At 46.1% G+C, this 16,012-nt stretch overlaps 1 protein-coding gene and 1 pseudogene across 1 annotated transcript; one reads left to right on the top strand and one right to left on the bottom strand.

Moving 5' to 3' along the window:
* Positions 1 to 1,623: 1,623 nt before the first annotated feature.
* Positions 1,624 to 3,905, bottom strand: LOC112885267 (annotated as a pseudogene).
* Positions 3,906 to 10,548: 6,643 nt separating this feature from the next.
* On the top strand, positions 10,549 to 14,934 carry LOC112887100 (cytochrome P450 98A1). Its single transcript, XM_025953191.1, has 3 exons — positions 10,549 to 11,176; positions 13,034 to 13,428; positions 13,970 to 14,934. Exons 1-3 carry the CDS (start codon positions 10,681 to 10,683, stop codon positions 14,615 to 14,617), a joined length of 1,539 nt encoding a protein of 512 aa, XP_025808976.1. The 5' UTR covers positions 10,549 to 10,680; the 3' UTR covers positions 14,618 to 14,934.
* The last annotated feature ends 1,078 nt before the right edge of the window (positions 14,935 to 16,012 follow it).

The following is a 16,012-nucleotide window of genomic DNA, read 5'->3' as shown; positions in this document are numbered from 1 at the left end:
GACATGAAAAAACAGAACATGCATACAGCCACTGTTTTATGTTTGGGATGTTCAGTCAATCAAACTTTGTAGGGACTAGGCTGGTAAAGCTAAATAATAATGCTTCTTCTCAAAAATACTTTCCAATAATTAAACAGCTTAAGTTCCCGTCTGGATACTCCGAGCTTATTATAAGTTGCAATAGCTAGGGAGACCAACTTATAGCTATTTATAAGCTGGGTGGTTGGATAGTTGAAAGGGGAATGGACTATAACCTGGCTCTAAAATCTAAATTGGGCTACTTGGATGAGCTAGAGCTCTTTTTAGCTTTGGCTAATCTAAACAGGGCCTAAAGTTTTTCACTATTCCTAAAAGACGGTCGACTTTGTGCCATTCAATCTGTAAGAGAGCATATAGAAGCTTAGCTTTTAATTGGCAACTAAAATAAGGTAAGAATAAACCAATATATAGACAAATGCAATGCCAATTTTTAGTACTACCTGCTTCTCAGGATAAAAACTTTCCATACCGTTATCCCATCATCCCTGGGTTACTACATCTCTAAGAACACGCATCCAGTCTTCTTTTGGTTACGGATGCAAAGTTCTCTTTCTCTGGTGATCCACTTTATTGGTGGATATCCTGAATCCAGATCCGCATTAAAATTTTAGACTGACAACACGGTGCACACTGAAAACTTTAGGGATCGTCAGAACAGAAGTTACTACTCATGTTCGTTTCGGGTGGAATACCAGAATGCGCACCAGACTCCATGATGTGGAGGAGATCGCCGGCAAGTTGATCGCCTTGTGGAGGAGAGATCATATAAGCACTATCCCGGGCTGATAAACTATCACGGCCAGCTGATAAACAAAACCAATCAGGAAAGAACTTTTAGCGGAAGAAACACAGCCACTTGTCCACTCGTCGCCGTTGCTGCTGATGCTGAGGGAACCTGCTGGTGGTGCAGTGATGCTGGACTCGTGCGCCGCGCGGGAGCATTTCTCCGCGTAAGCCGTCCAGGTGCACACCCCACATCCGCCTGCCGATCGACCGAGAAAAGTTGCAGCCTCCTTCCCATTTTTCTCCTTTAGACGTCGAATCCGCTTGCGCTTACCTGACACTTGCAGCAACTCGCAACGGCGCTTTGCACCGGTGGCCAAACAAGTCTCCAGTTACCAGCTGCAGCAAGTAGACACACAGGTCACTGAATCGATCGAGCTCAAGTCTGATGGACGAGGACATGCGAACGAACAACGGCGCTGTTTGGCACAGCTGAAACTTGTTTAGAAGCCAGCTGGTGGCTAGCTGACCAGAGAAGCAGCTGGTTAAAAAAGCAGCTGGTCACAGAAGTTAAATGTTTGGCAAACTGCTTATTGAATGGGCTGAAATCCTATTAGAAGTGGGAAATGACTGAAATACCCTTACTGTTTACTGAATATATGTATTTCTTATGTACAGATATATATTTATTTATTTTTACAATAGAATAACAATAGAATTATTAACAACACAAATATATCATACAATTAATCATAAATTACTTTTAAATAAGATAATGATAACTTAATTATAAATTAGATAACATAATTATAAATTAGATAATAGAGTGTTATTACATCATTTTTTGCGCAAATTACATTATCAATATCCTCCAGCCAATGCTTGTGCAATAGCATCTCGTACATCTCCCATATCTTCCTCATCACCAACATAACCAATAGTAGTTCCCGCATCTCCATCAACATATGTCTCATCAGATGCAAGTGTATCAAAGTCATTATCACTCAAATTGCTATCTCTAATAAAGTTGTGCAACGCCATGCAAGTAATTATAATCTTTGCTTGCTTCTCCATTGAGTAGCTCGGCATTTTTAAAAGAATGCGCCATTTCATTTTCAGCACCCCAAATGAACGCTCAATAACATTTCTAAGCGATGAGTGAGCATGGTTGAACAACTCCTTCAACCCAATTGGTTGGTCAGCATTTTGAAATTCTGTAATGTGGAACCTTTAACCTTTATAAGGTGCTAGATAGCCCTTTCTATTTGGGTAACCTGAGTCAACAAGATAGTACTTCCCGTCGGGAGGATGTGGAAAATTAATTTTGTATTTATTGAACACAGTGTCCCTCCATATGCGAGTATCATGAGCAGATCCAGGCCATCCCACTACCACAAATGTGAACCTCGTATCAAAATCACAAACAGCCATAACATTCTGACTGCAATATCCATGTCGATTCATATGCACTGCCTGCTCAGATGGTGAAACAATAACTTCAATATGTGTTCCATCTATTGCACCTATGCAATTTCTGAAACGAGGCCAGGATCTATGCTCTCGGATTTTCGGATGCACCACAGCAAAGGTCTCATCTATGGGTTTGATATTTTTGGCAGCCAAAAGATTCACAGCTTCTAAGACATCATTGAACCTCCTACTCACAGTTTCTAAAGAATGTGAAAAAATATGCTTTGCTTGCCGAACTGATTGAGGTGCACCACACATCCATAAAAACATACCAAGTGATTCTATCGAGCACATCTCATCTGAGGATGTCAAACCATAATTGTTAACTAATTCCTCATGCAAGATATAGAACACTAACCTTCCCATTCTGAACATGTTATAGCAACTCTCTTCATTACTGAGTTGCCTCTAAACAAATTGATAACCTAATTCTTCTGGCACTTTTCTTGGCTTCTTTTCAGATGAAGATATCGCACAATCAAGCATTGCATAAGCTGCTATTGCTGCTGCTTCGTACATCCAACCACTTGGTTCACTTGAATTACTTGCCATTTCAGAATCATTAGACTCACTTGAAGTGAAAGCCATCTGTACAGATAACTGAAAGCCATATGTCAAAGTTCAAAATTCAAAACTAGTTCAATATACAACACACTAAATTAAAGGTACAATACAAATGATAATTTGAAGATACAATACACTAGTAATCTCTAGCGTTTCTTCCTCTCCTCCCAAGTCCTCTTAAGCCATGCAAGCTTCCCTTCAGGGGTTTTAAGAGTGACGAACATATCTCTAAATTTCTTTTTGATGAGGAGTTATGTGGCATAAAAATGTTCATCACTTCCTTCACATGCCCCAGCTTCAATGACTGATTGCAATATTTCTGCTATCTCTTGCCTAACATGATCAGTGGGTGAAGAAGTTGCAGAGCTTGAACTAGCTTTCTCCACAAATGAGTCCACAAAACGCTTGAACTGCATATCTCTAAAATTTTTCTTCCCCTTCTTTGGAGATTTATAAGCAGCACCTCTTTTTCGCAGGTTATTTTTCAGCACGACTTGGATGTAACTCTTGGACATCATCACTACCATTATCCTTATCATTACAATTTCTATTTCCATTACCATTACCATTACCAGCTGACCCCTCTCTTGCACCTGGAGCCACAGCATTTGCATTGGTGCAGGACGCACCACTAAACATGATTTCAACATCTTCTTCGTTATCCAAAGGGGCAAATCTAAATTTTTTGCACAACGGCATGGCCTAAAACACAAAAACTCTATGAGTTTATATTATCATACAATAATATAATAAGATATACAACAAAATTGAATACAAGGTTGCTTACATCAATTTTTTCTTCCCACCAATCATCACTAGCCGCAATTGTACCGGTCTTTGGGTCTCTTTCCAATCCAGACGCACTAAGAAGTAGTGTCTTCCATGTGGTCAAATCAGTTTTCAATGCATCCCATCGGTTTTTCGTTTGAACACGGGTGTAATTCCTACCCGTCCGTTCATTGAATTGGCTAATAAGGTTGGCGTAACCTTTGTTGTTCAAACAACCTTGTGGTCTGTTATTTGCCAAGACTTGTTCCACACATATCTCATTAAAAAATTTTGTGGCATTTGCATCCCATTGTGTATTGGGTTTCCTAGTCTTTGGCATTAGCATGTTCTCCATCTATGCATTCAATAAATTCAACAAAGCAATTCACTCTCAAGTTTGACAAACTCTAAATTTCAATATTCTAACCAAAAAACAGTCATGCATCCGTGATGGATATGATGTAATCCATCTTGTTTCTTGATAGGACAAGGCATATCGGCATCACTCAAATTAAAGTCGGGCGTGCTACATAGTGGTGGTAGACAGTAAACATTTTCATTGCACGAATAATTGACTGAGATTAGGATTACATGGTGCATATCCATGGGTTGTCATTTAATTATGTTCGCTAGGAGGTAATAACAGAAAGCGTCAATCACTAGAAACATAAATATCACCAGTTGATTCTAAAATAAGGAAACAACATTTTTGACTAATGATCAAGCAATCGAGCAAACTATGATTCCTAAAATTCCATATCTACGAAGGCGGTACCCAATAGTATGGTCAATTCAGGTGTACATACAACTAATGTTAAGCTCATCACCATTACGAAAATGGCTCAAATATTGTCTTAACATGTTACAAGGCTGACGAAAGTTCTTGCAGGACCCTCCAAATCTTGAACTTACAAATGAAATGTTTTGGCTGAAAACAGCTGCTCAAGGTTTTTGAATTGCAGACTCAAGTACTCAAACATTTAATTTCTTTGTGTTTAAAAAGTTCATCTGAAGAATTTGCAGGATGTTAAAAGAAACAACATTTTGTTTATCACCAGCAGCTATAAATTTATCATCAGAACTTACAAAATCTAGCTTAACTGAACTATCATTGGTTATCATTTTCTGGATCCAGAACACAACCATAGTTAGGCATTTCTATTGTACCGCTTTAATTTTTTATCAAGTTTGTTGTACAATTAGGGCTTGAAATTGAGATATTCTAAATCGTGCATTTTTTTTTGCTTTACTGCAAGTTACCTATCGTTATATAGCTTGGTTGAGTGGTTTAAGTATTTAGAAGTTGGCCCTAATCGTGCAAATTCAGAAGCTCCACCACTGCTAATGACCAAGAGATAAACAGATTTACTATGTCAATGGCACCCAAAAAACAATTATATGGTTTGTATTTATCATTTTTATTTTTCATCTCTAAACTTTGTGATGCTTTTATACACTGTTCTCCTGAAATCTGTATGCGTACTTCTCGCACAAAACAGTTACAAATTGGGGAAAGTAAGCGTTGAACCTTATTCCTGCAGAGGTTGCCCTTCTATTGAAACCAATTAGAAGCATATAAACTACAATATGACAGCCAGCCAAAAGTCCAAAACAAAGAAATGCAAATAAAATCTTACCACTCAATAGATTTACTCGACAATGCAAATGCAAACAGTCACTCCACATTGCATGATAACCAGATATGGAGTTACCAACATTCAAGCTCACTGTATACAAATTATATACAGCTCTTTGAGGTTAGAATAGCCTTCAAATTCCATGAATGTTCTAAAAGATTCCCATACTCGTAAACCAAACAACACAGTTTAAAGTTCAAATATCTAAACTCCTATTCCTATATTTTAGTACCTCCAACCAAATACGTTGCAACAGAATTGATTATTGGTTAGAACAGGCAGAGCAAGGTGTAGGCCTAGCTATTTGAGACACAGATTGTCTTCTACTAATTTTTCACCTAAAAAAAAATACTCGGTATTTCCAAAAAAAAGATCGGAGATAGACATGTATGCATTCAACAGGGCCAATACCTTCACACAGATCGGTTGAGGGAGGAGCACAGGAGGCTGCAGCGTCGAAGATCGTCACAGGAGGCGGCGCGTGGCTCGGTGAAGACCGTCGCAGGGGCGGCGCGTGGCTCGGCGCATACCGTCGCAAGGGCGGCGCTGGCTCGGCGCAGACTGGAGCAGGGGGCGGGGCTGGCTCGGCGCAAGCTGGAGTAGGGAGCGGCGCTGCCTAGGCGCAGACCAGAGCAGGGGGCGGCGCTGGCTCGGCGCAAACCGGAGCAGGAAGGCCGGCAGCTCGCCGGTGGTCAGCCGGGAACTCGCCGAAGGTCGGCGCGGGGTTAGGCCGCCTGGGTTCTCCCAACCCTAGGTCGTCGCCATCTTCGGTTACGGGCACGGGAGAAAAAATGGATTGGGGAAGAGAGACGGGTGGAGAGGGAGGCAGCCCTATTTTGTATGATGGCAAACGCGGGTAATTTTGATGAATTTTGAGGGGAGTTAGACCGCATAAGCTGCAGAAGCTGGTCCGCCCCCGCTGCTGGTGGAACGCGCGTTTTCTGAAGGAGATCCGCAAGTGCTGGTGGGGGAAGCGCTCAAGGAGCGGAGTGTTTGGTCAGCCCGCGGCTTAAAATTGCTCAGAAGCTGGTTCAGAAGCTGCCCCAAGCAAGCCCAACGTCGCCCTCGCAGCGCGCGAGTACTGAACTACTGATCGATCGAGCACCATTACCGGCCGCCCGATCGTGTCCTGGAAAAGAAGCACACACGCTTACCATTGCTCGACGCCGACGCCGACGGCGGCGGCAAGTTGCTGCTTATTCAGGCCTCCCTACTCGGACAGCACTGACATATTGGCATCGAGCGAGGTCACAGCCAGCTGAGCCTGCACGCCTTTTTGCCTAAAATAAGCGGGGCGTGGTGGGATGGGAATGAGATGCCGGCGCAACAAGGCGCCGGATCGATCTGTCCCTGCGTGGCGGCTTCGGCAGGTCATCGGTAAGGGCGTGCAGTAAGTAGCTAGGAAGGCCAGCCATGACCAATGGTGGTGAGCGATCGTGGGGATGACCGAGATGGATCCAGCTCGATGATTCCAGTAGTGTCGTGCATGGAATCTTCAAAAGGGTGGGCGCGTGATGTCATTTCGGGGCTTGGGTTGGGCAAAGAAGATGAAGGTGAAGTGTAGGTTTGGAAAGTAAAGCTGGGGGGCTTTGCTGTTGCTAGCTGTTGCCCTCGTGCATGGTTGCATCTTCAGACGTCTAACTCCCAGGACCTTATTGTTTGGTCCATGTGTGCGGCCCAGCTCTAGCTCCAGCTCCATCTGCTGATCAATGATTGGACTCAGAGAGAGAGAGAGAGTACAAGTCTGTGTCGTTCAGGGAACTTGAGAGTTCTGTTCTTGCACACCACCAAAACTCGAAGAGAAAGGTTTGGCTCAGCCAGTGGCCAAGGTTAGAGTTGGACAGGGAGTTGGGTAATCTCTGCTATAGCTTTTTATCACGACATATTAACAAAATATTAACTTTTACCACTCGGATAAAGCTAGGCTACATACTGCTAGTCACTCGATTAACACTTCAATCTATGGCCTAGATGATTTGGTCTGGCCGTCGGGCTAGTGGTTAATCAGTAGCCGCTGAGTAAATCGCGTTATTATGACTCACATAAAAACACCTTCAAGTCTTCAGCTAAGTTGTATGGCAAAAGGTAAGAGGGAATTGTTTGAGAACATCTCAACTATCCATGTTCCATGGAATATAAATTTCCAAATGTCCTATATCTCAGGTGCCTGGGAATTCGAAATAGATCAGGCAACAAGTGTGAACACGATGGTGCACTATATATATTTCCCAAATATTTGTGGCAGGAACCCGTGTTTGCTTGCGTGCTCCTGCGGTTTTTTTTAGAAACCGGGTTTGTGTTCATAAATTTTTCATAAAGTTTACATTCCAAGACTTGCAAAGACACCCTTGAAGAAAGTGAAAATTACAACACAATCCTTGCGAAGTCATCCTACCGGTCGTCCTCGTCGCTGGCGATCGAAGCAGCTTGGAGCTCGAAGCCGACCTCCTTCCGACGATTGAACACAAGTTTTAATTGGCACCAAGAGCAGTATGTCGAAATCGGCATACTTTTTGCCCGCTGAACGCCCAGGCCAAAGAAGATGGCTGCTGACCATCACATCGCCGGAGTGCAAGGAATCTAGCGCCTCAAGAGCTACCAGCAGTCCCCACTCACCGAACGAGTGCACACCCAGAAGGGGAATGAAACCACCAGAACTGGTGGTAGGCAAGAACCAATCCGGTTTCACAGCGAGTCGGTAGACATACCTCCCAAGATCTCAAGATCTTCACTGGAGGAGCCAGCCTCGCCAGCGCCAACGCCGGAGAAGGTAAGGAAGGGACAAAAGGCGAACCCGACCAGATCCAGAGAAGATACCAGTACTCCAAATCCGGCGAGCTCGTACTCTTCACTGATGCAGTCGCCGCCAGCGAAGTCGGGGAAGCCGCCGTAGATGTCGGAGCCGTCCTCCGCACGCCCACGCCGTCGTGCGCTGGAGACGCCGCCCAGGAAGAAGAACCCATGCGCATCGTCGGAATGAGGAAACCTAACCCTAACTTATTTAACCTAAGCCTAATAAGCACGGGTATATACAAATCCTCCGTCGATTCATCCAGCCCCCCTCCTCTTCCGACGCCGAAGAGGGCGCCAGAGGCGAGGTTGACGGCGAATCGACGGGGGAACGCGAGGTCGCCCCTGGTCGCCGCTCTCAGCTGTAGCGCTCTGGAAGGGACGAGAAAGAACTCGGGCCCTGTGGCTCCGGCGGCTTGCCACAGATGGGCCAGTAGGCCGTGAACCCGATCAGCATAACGAATTGGGCCCAACAGTTTAAGGCCTAAGAGCTACTACTAGGCCCATTGGAGGGCCGTAGAGAAACAGACGTGTACGTTAAACTCGTGGACTTGGGCCTTCTACACCGTTTGCAAATTGGAGAGCTGGAGCGAGTGGTCGTTGAATGGAGTGAACGTACACGTGGTGGACACGTGGGGACCATTTCTTTCCAGGGCACCAGGAAAGAGGGAGACCTCAGGCTGCAATCGTCGTACTTTATTTTCATCTTAAAAAAATATTCTATCCTTATCATCGAGATTCTTTTTTCCTCACTTATATACTTCATACTTTGTACCACCTACCATATATTTTATTCAATCATCTTCAACTACTATTTTTTATTTTTCTTTTTCTTTCCTCTCTTATTTCCCCTAGCTCCTTCTCCCTCCCATTCGTCTGCTCTCTTTCTTCCTCTGCTAAAGACAAACTGAGCGAGCAGAGTTCCACCTGCTGGCTGATTACTCCCACCTCCGGCTACCAAAATCAAATCATCGCCGCTCACAGCTAGCACACCTTCCTAGCTACCTCCTCTACCACTTGTTGCTCGGCAGCATGACCCCAATCGCCAGGTATTAGTGTTCCATGGTCACCGTTACCGTCGGCCCAAGTTCGACCGCCACCGGTGAAGTCCCCCTCTCAGGTCACCTCGTCTCCAACCGGCTACCAAAACCGAGTTGTGGTGAGGCCCTCCCCATCCAGCGCCCGTCCGCCCCCCTTTCCCTCTCCCTCCGGGCGGTGGCTTGCCCAGGCACTACAGGGGTAGTGGTAGGTCCGGACGGCGGTGGCAGCACCAGCTTCAGCCTCGTGCGGCCGCCCTCACCCTCCCACGCGCGGGTGCAGCCCCGCCGCCCTCCTCCGACCATGCCGCGCCGGCTCGCTTCCAGCTTGCGCGGCGGGACCCCGCCACGCCGGCCTCCAGCAGCTGCCTCCAGATTTCGCGGTGGCTGACGGCTCCTGGCGACGGCAACGGCGACAGCTCCTCACGGCGGAGGGAGGGAGGAGGAGGGTGGCGCAGCTAGGAGCGGCGAGGTGGAGAGTGGTATGGAAGGAGGAGGAGGAGCAGGAGCAGGAGCGTGTGAGGTGGAGAATGGCATGGAAGGATAAGGGGAAGGAGTAGGGGCGGCCGGAAGGGAAGGGAGGGAGACGACGAGTGCGCAGGTCTGCGCCACGTCCGCCGTGATGGTGGATTCTCTCCATCCGCTGGAAATAGTTGACAGGGATCGCTCTGCTTCGGTAGAGTATAGAATAGAGCTCTCCAGTACAGCTCTTTTTATATTGGTACTCGAGGACCCGGCGCCGGCAGCCTCAAGCTGGCGTTCGACCAACTCGCTGCTCACCAAGCTGCAACCGAAACCGCCCACAGGCCGTACCTCCGATCGCCCCACGGAAACTAGGCCCACAGGAACCCAACGACCATGTTTCGCTCTCTCACCAAACATTGAAGCAGAAACGATGACCTGGAAGAGAAACCCAACTGGTCCAAGATTGCCGATATAACACAGGAACCCAGTGACCATGTTTGGCTCTCCGCACCTCGTTTCCATATGACCTGATCATTCAGAAACAGTAGTTAAGCATGATTTGCTCTCGTATCTGACCGCATTGAATTCCGTCGGTTCGCATGAATTGGGCTGCAATACGAAACATACACAGCAAGTCATGCGCTGTATAATTCCTGTACTCGCGGCGGGGTCTGGATAGGGATCAGTCAACCATCGACGACTTCAAAGTTGTCAACAAGCCTCGAAATCAGCAGCAGCACCTGGTATCCCCCGGTGGTTGGTGAGCTCAACTCAGACCAGCCAAGAAAAGAAGAGGAGCAAAATCAACGGCAAAGTGCTTGGATCCCGGCACAGCACAGCACACAACTAAGCTCTAGCCAATCAACTCTCTGTAAAAGAAACTAACGACACTAGAATACTGGTAGACCTCACACCCTTAAAAATAAACATCAACCCCAACAGTTACAATTTCATTTCCCCTCAAGAAAAAACAATTTTGTTTTTTAGAAAGAAAAGAAAAAACATTGAGCTGAAAGAAGGAGCGGGGAAAATGAGACGAGGAAAGAGGGCAGCCCGGTGGGGGCCACTCACCTACCGCCAACCTCCCCCGTCTTCCTTCTCCACTCTTCCCGCCGTATAAATTCACCGAACACCGCGCCACCATTGTTCCGCACACACCAAGCCCCCAACGCCGGCGAGCAGCCACCATGGACGCCTCCCTCCTCCTCTCCGTCGGCCTAGCGGCGGTCCTGATCCCGCTCTCCCTCGCGTTCCTCAACCGGCTCCGCCTCGGCCGCCTCCCGCCCGGCCCGCGCCCGTGGCCCGTCCTGGGTAACCTGCGGCAGATCAAGCCGATCCGGTGCCGCTGCTTCCAGGAGTGGGCGGAGCGGTACGGGCCCATCATCTCCGTCTGGTTCGGGTCCGGCCTCACCGTCGTCGTCTCCACCTCGGAGCTCGCCAAGGAGGTGCTCAAGGAGCACGACCAGCAGCTCGCGGACCGGCCGCGGAACCGCTCCACGCAGCGGTTCAGCCGCAACGGGCAGGACCTGATCTGGGCCGACTACGGCCCGCACTACATCAAGGTGCGCAAGCTCTGCAACCTCGAGCTCTTCACGCCCAAGCGCCTCGAGGCGCTGCGCCCCATCCGCGAGGACGAGGTCACCGCCATGGTCGAGTCCGTCCACCGCGCCGCCACCGCCCCGGGTGAGTAAGCAGAGATCTCGCCGCTCCTCTCTCTCGATCCCGCACGATGTTAGGTGTATGCAATTTTGTACAAAATTGGGGGGTGTTTGGTGGAAAGGCGGACGATTCTTTGGTGCGAAGACTTGTGGGTGGGTGGGGACGTGGGATCCTTGCTGGGGTGTCGCTGTGTTGGTGGATTTGGTGACCAGCTGCTGCGTCTTGTTGACTCGGCTAAGCAGCGCTGGGATTTTGCAATGTCTACTCGCTCTGTGCCCTTGGTGGCAAGCTCCAATCGTTGAGGAAAATGCCAAGCTTCGATCTGCAATTTCGTAGGCTTATTGATGGTTTTGGCCTTTGGGGTCGATAGTGTCATAAGATCGCAGCTTGCAGGGAAAATGCCAAATCTCAGCCAATCACAGTCAGGTTGAGTAGTAACGAATAGAAATGCCTAGTGCTGTGAAGGTGGGCACATGGTGAACACGTTGTTACTTGTTAGAGAGGTACTATATCGCCAATAATTTGCTAAATTTAGTGTGCACAATAGCACCAGTGCTACTGGTCAGCTGCATTGAGCTGAGAAATGTTGGGTTTATTTTATTAGGCATACCTGATTATTAAACAGATCATGGTGGTTAAGTTATAACATTAGTTTGGTCTTCCCATGGGTTTTAGTACTCATGGGGACATGCCAACATGGAGTTGTTCTTCTTGATCTAGATGCGACTTAATTGTTTGGTTGGGCTTCAGCTAGTTTGGTGGATTCCACATTATATTCTGTTAATGATGTTTTTCTACTCGAGCCTTAGCCTAGAACCATAATGCTGGTAAACAGTCTAACTGAGAGAACAACATGCAAATTTAGCCACTCGGTTTTATGACAAACAATTCACTGGATTACTGATGCACCAAGCATTCACTGTTGGCATTGTACCAGTTTGACTAACCCAGCCACCTGGCCTCATTGTCATCAACTATAGCTCATGCAAATCATTTTAGGGATCCTGTTTTGATTTCTTAACAGTTAATTTGATCAATGTATGGGAGATTATAAATGTGATGACAGCTTGCAAATGTACAAATTTAGATTTGTTTTAATGCAGGATTATGTAGTTCACTTGTGCAGTCTGAGAACATTTTGTTTAATCTGGATTTCTGAGCAGATTGCCTTGTGACATTTGCAAAAATGTTACCTTGATTTGTCTGAGACTCCAAAGTCCGAAATAGGTTAATACCAATGGAGTTCTAAACCAGATTGATAATATGATACAAATGTAACTTTGAGCTCAATCAACATATCTTTTAGTCCTTAAGCAGACTGTGATGCAGTATTGGTATTTGATTATGCGTAACCGATATATATTGTAGTTTCAGAGTTATCAGTCCAAAAAGGGGGAGTTCAGATTGCAAAATGCATGTGAACCCTATCTGGTGACATTGTATTAATACCGAAATGTATGCTCTGCACTAGTGTTAGGTTTTCTTTTCTAGTTTTATGAGGAGTATGGATAGTCCTATTCACCTTCCTTGCGATGTTAGTTGCAAAGTAAAGGCTCACCAATAACCTTTTGACTTGATTTAGCACAGAATTGATTGTTCCACTGGTTGTCTTATGCTTCGTCCTCTTTTGTAAATTTTTTAGGCTGTTTTGTAATTTTAGTTGCAAAGAAAACTGCCCATTGATAGTGTTTTTGTATTGTTTATCAAAAAATTATTGTTCCAATAGTGTAATTTGTGAAACAACCCTCAAAAAAGGAAATATGACATATTTCTATGATTTGCATTTTTAAACATTTAGTTACCAGATCAGTTGCCTAAATCAGTTAGGCATTTCACTAGTATCTAATTTTGAATTATTACTTAATCTTATATTGTTTTCAGCTAATGAAGGAAAGCCATTGGTAGTGAGGAACCACCTTTCCATGGTGGCCTTCAACAACATAACAAGGCTGGCATTCGGGAAGCGGTTCATGAATGCAAACGGTGAGATTGATGAACAAGGGCGTGAATTTAAGACTATCGTGAACAATGGGATCAAGATCGGTGCATCTCTCTCTGTTGCTGAGTTTATTTGGTATTTGAGATGGTTGTGTCCACTTAATGAGGAGCTCTACAAAACTCACAATGAGAGAAGGGACCGCCTGACAATGAAGATCATTGAAGAGCATGCTAAAGCTCTCAAGGAGAGTGGTGCCAAACAGCACTTTGTGGATGCTCTTTTCACCCTCAAAGAGCAGTATGATCTTAGCGAAGACACGGTTATTGGACTTCTATGGGTATGTTGGACCCCTTTTCTCACACATTACTCATTTGTGTATGCTTTCGGGAGTTTCTTTGAAGTTTTTTATTCTTCAGATGTGACGCACTGTTGAATTCTTTAATTTTTATACTAGATGTGATGCCGATGCACTGCTAATTTTTCTATAATGCACACGTGGCATACCCTTGATTAAATCGATTTATTTATAAAGGTCACTGGAGAATTCTTTTGCCTACTCCAGTTGTCCAGTAAGGTTCAGTATGTAGTTTGGGTCAGAATGAAACGTCACTGTCGCAAGGTAGGTGTAAGATGGTGGGATTTGGAAAATGTCTATGTTCACTTTGTAGTTGGAAATGGTTGCACACCTACTATCAGCACGAGAAATGTGCAAAGGTTAGCTACTATGCCACTTGGTGGAAACCATATGATGATTTTTTTTTCCCAACAATGTGCCGGGGGGATCCCCCACCTACATTTTTATTACTGATACAGATCCTGGTAACTGGTGCTTTTGTTGTGAGTACTAATCGTCCTTATTTTCTTCCTCTTATGTTCAGGATATGATCACTGCAGGAATGGACACAACAGTCATCTCAGTCGAGTGGGCGATGGCAGAGCTGGTCAGGAACCCCAGGGTGCAGAAGAAGCTGCAAGAGGAGCTCGACCGTGTCGTCGGCCGTGACCGCGTCATGTCCGAGACCGACTTCCAGAACCTCCCCTACCTGCAAGCCGTCGTCAAGGAGTCGCTCCGGCTGCACCCGCCGACGCCGCTCATGCTCCCGCACAAGGCCAGCACAAACGTCAAGATCGGCGGCTACAGCATCCCCAAGGGCGCCAACGTGATGGTGAACGTCTGGGCGGTGGCGCGCGACCCCAAGGTGTGGAGCAACCCGCTGGAGTACAGGCCGGAGCGCTTCCTGGAGGAGAACATCGACATCAAGGGCAGCGACTTCAGGGTGCTGCCGTTCGGCGCGGGCCGGCGGGTGTGCCCCGGCGCGCAGCTCGGCATCAACCTCGTGGCCTCCATGATCGGGCACCTCCTGCACCACTTCGAGTGGTCCCTGCCGAGCGGCACCAGGCCGGAGGACGTCAACATGATGGAGTCCGCCGGGCTCGTCACGTTCATGGGCACGCCGCTGCAGGCCGTCGCCAAGCCACGCCTGGAGAACGAGGAGCTGTACAAGAGGGTCCCCGTCGAGATGTGAGCTGCCTGCCGCCGCCTTTGAATGCACTGCTCGGCTTGGGCTTTTCTTCTTCCTGCTGCTGGTTATATACTGCTGCTGCTTTCAGCTAGGTGCTTCATAGAGTTTTGTAGAATGTGAGGTGTTTAGCTGCATTTCTAATCTCATAAAAGTGCCACACGCGATCCTTCAAATGATGATTATACACTCACCTTCTTTCCCTATAGATTTCCATGTCTGGTAATTATAAGTGAACGTATCGTTTTACACCATGTATATTTGTGTTACAAGTTAGCACGTTTCCACTTTGAACTGAAATTTGGCACTGAATGTTCTGGGCTTTTTTTTCCCGAAAAATCAGCAGGAGCACTGCCTATCATGTTCTGGGTTTTTTTTTTTTTTTGCTGAAGCTTAAGGCTCAAAAAAAGGTTCTGCCTTTTGGGCCTTAATCGGAAACCCTAGTGGACGAGTATGGTTGGTGCTTTTTAATCGTGGACACCTGGACATAAACATCCATTAGGTGATGTTACGAGCAGCTACTGCTACATCAAATTTGTGCTTTTTTATGTGACCTTACCAAAATCCTGGTCCATGGTAGACCATTTCATCCTAGATTTTGTTGCTAAAAAATAAGCAGTCAATTAATTACATACCTAGGTATTGCCATTGGGTTGTCTACATAGATAACAGGATAAAAATCCTCTTAGATGATACTCCGTGACCATGCATTAGAAGTACGTCTCAGCATCTTTAATGACATATAGTCTGTGACTGTACAATAAAAGTACATCTCATCTAATTATCTAAAAATATTTCATACTATAAAAGGAGTGCGCGCGCGGCACATAGGGATATAGGGTGGAGAAAAGGTGGATTACGAGATCTCATTATTCATCACCCACGAGGCAAAGAAAGGAAGTAACAACAACAGTAAATCATCTCTTAACTGAAACCGAAGTTAATAACAACCCTGCGATGAAAGCTGCAAGTCTAGCCAATTACATCTCAGTTGATTTTATCCGAGAGGAACAGTAATAAAGGATGAAGAGAACGTCAAACGTGTGGTAGAAACTTGATGTTAGAATGGTCATTATCAACAAAGTAAGGCGGTGATCCGAGAACAATCCACGTACGACGATGCATCGCACTAGATAGCTCGTAGAGGCTCCTAGATTCTTTTGGCATTGCTAAATTTTCTCTAATTCCTTTAAAAAAAATAATTTTTCTCTAATTGGCCTGCAATACTACTCCAAAACGATAAGGGTGTTTTCGTGGAAAGATGGAGAGAACCGACGGAGTTTGACGTGACGTGGGATCGCGCCAAGCCTATCTCACGAGGCAAACTCCAGGACGGAAGCGCCGGTGGTTGCACCTAAACCCGGCTAAACCACAAAAAATCCAAAAACGGGAGGAGTCTCC

Source organism: Panicum hallii, chromosome 3, assembly GCF_002211085.1.
Source record: "Panicum hallii strain FIL2 chromosome 3, PHallii_v3.1, whole genome shotgun sequence".
Lineage (NCBI taxonomy): Eukaryota > Viridiplantae > Streptophyta > Magnoliopsida > Poales > Poaceae > Panicum > Panicum hallii.
Note: the sequence above shows the minus strand (reverse complement) of the source record. Positions and strands in the feature narration are given on the sequence as shown.

Bases quoted from the DNA above. Each gene is read 5' to 3' on its own strand.
- LOC112887100 (XM_025953191.1), top strand. From the start codon at position 10,681: ATGGACGCCTCCCTCCTCCTCTCCGTCGGCCTAGCGGCGGTCCTGATC. The intron at 11,177-13,033 runs GTGAGTAAGCAG...TATTGTTTTCAG, and splicing joins CCGCGCCGCCACCGCCCCGG to CTAATGAAGGAAAGCCATTG. The intron at 13,429-13,969 runs GTATGTTGGACC...TCTTATGTTCAG, and splicing joins CGGTTATTGGACTTCTATGG to GATATGATCACTGCAGGAAT.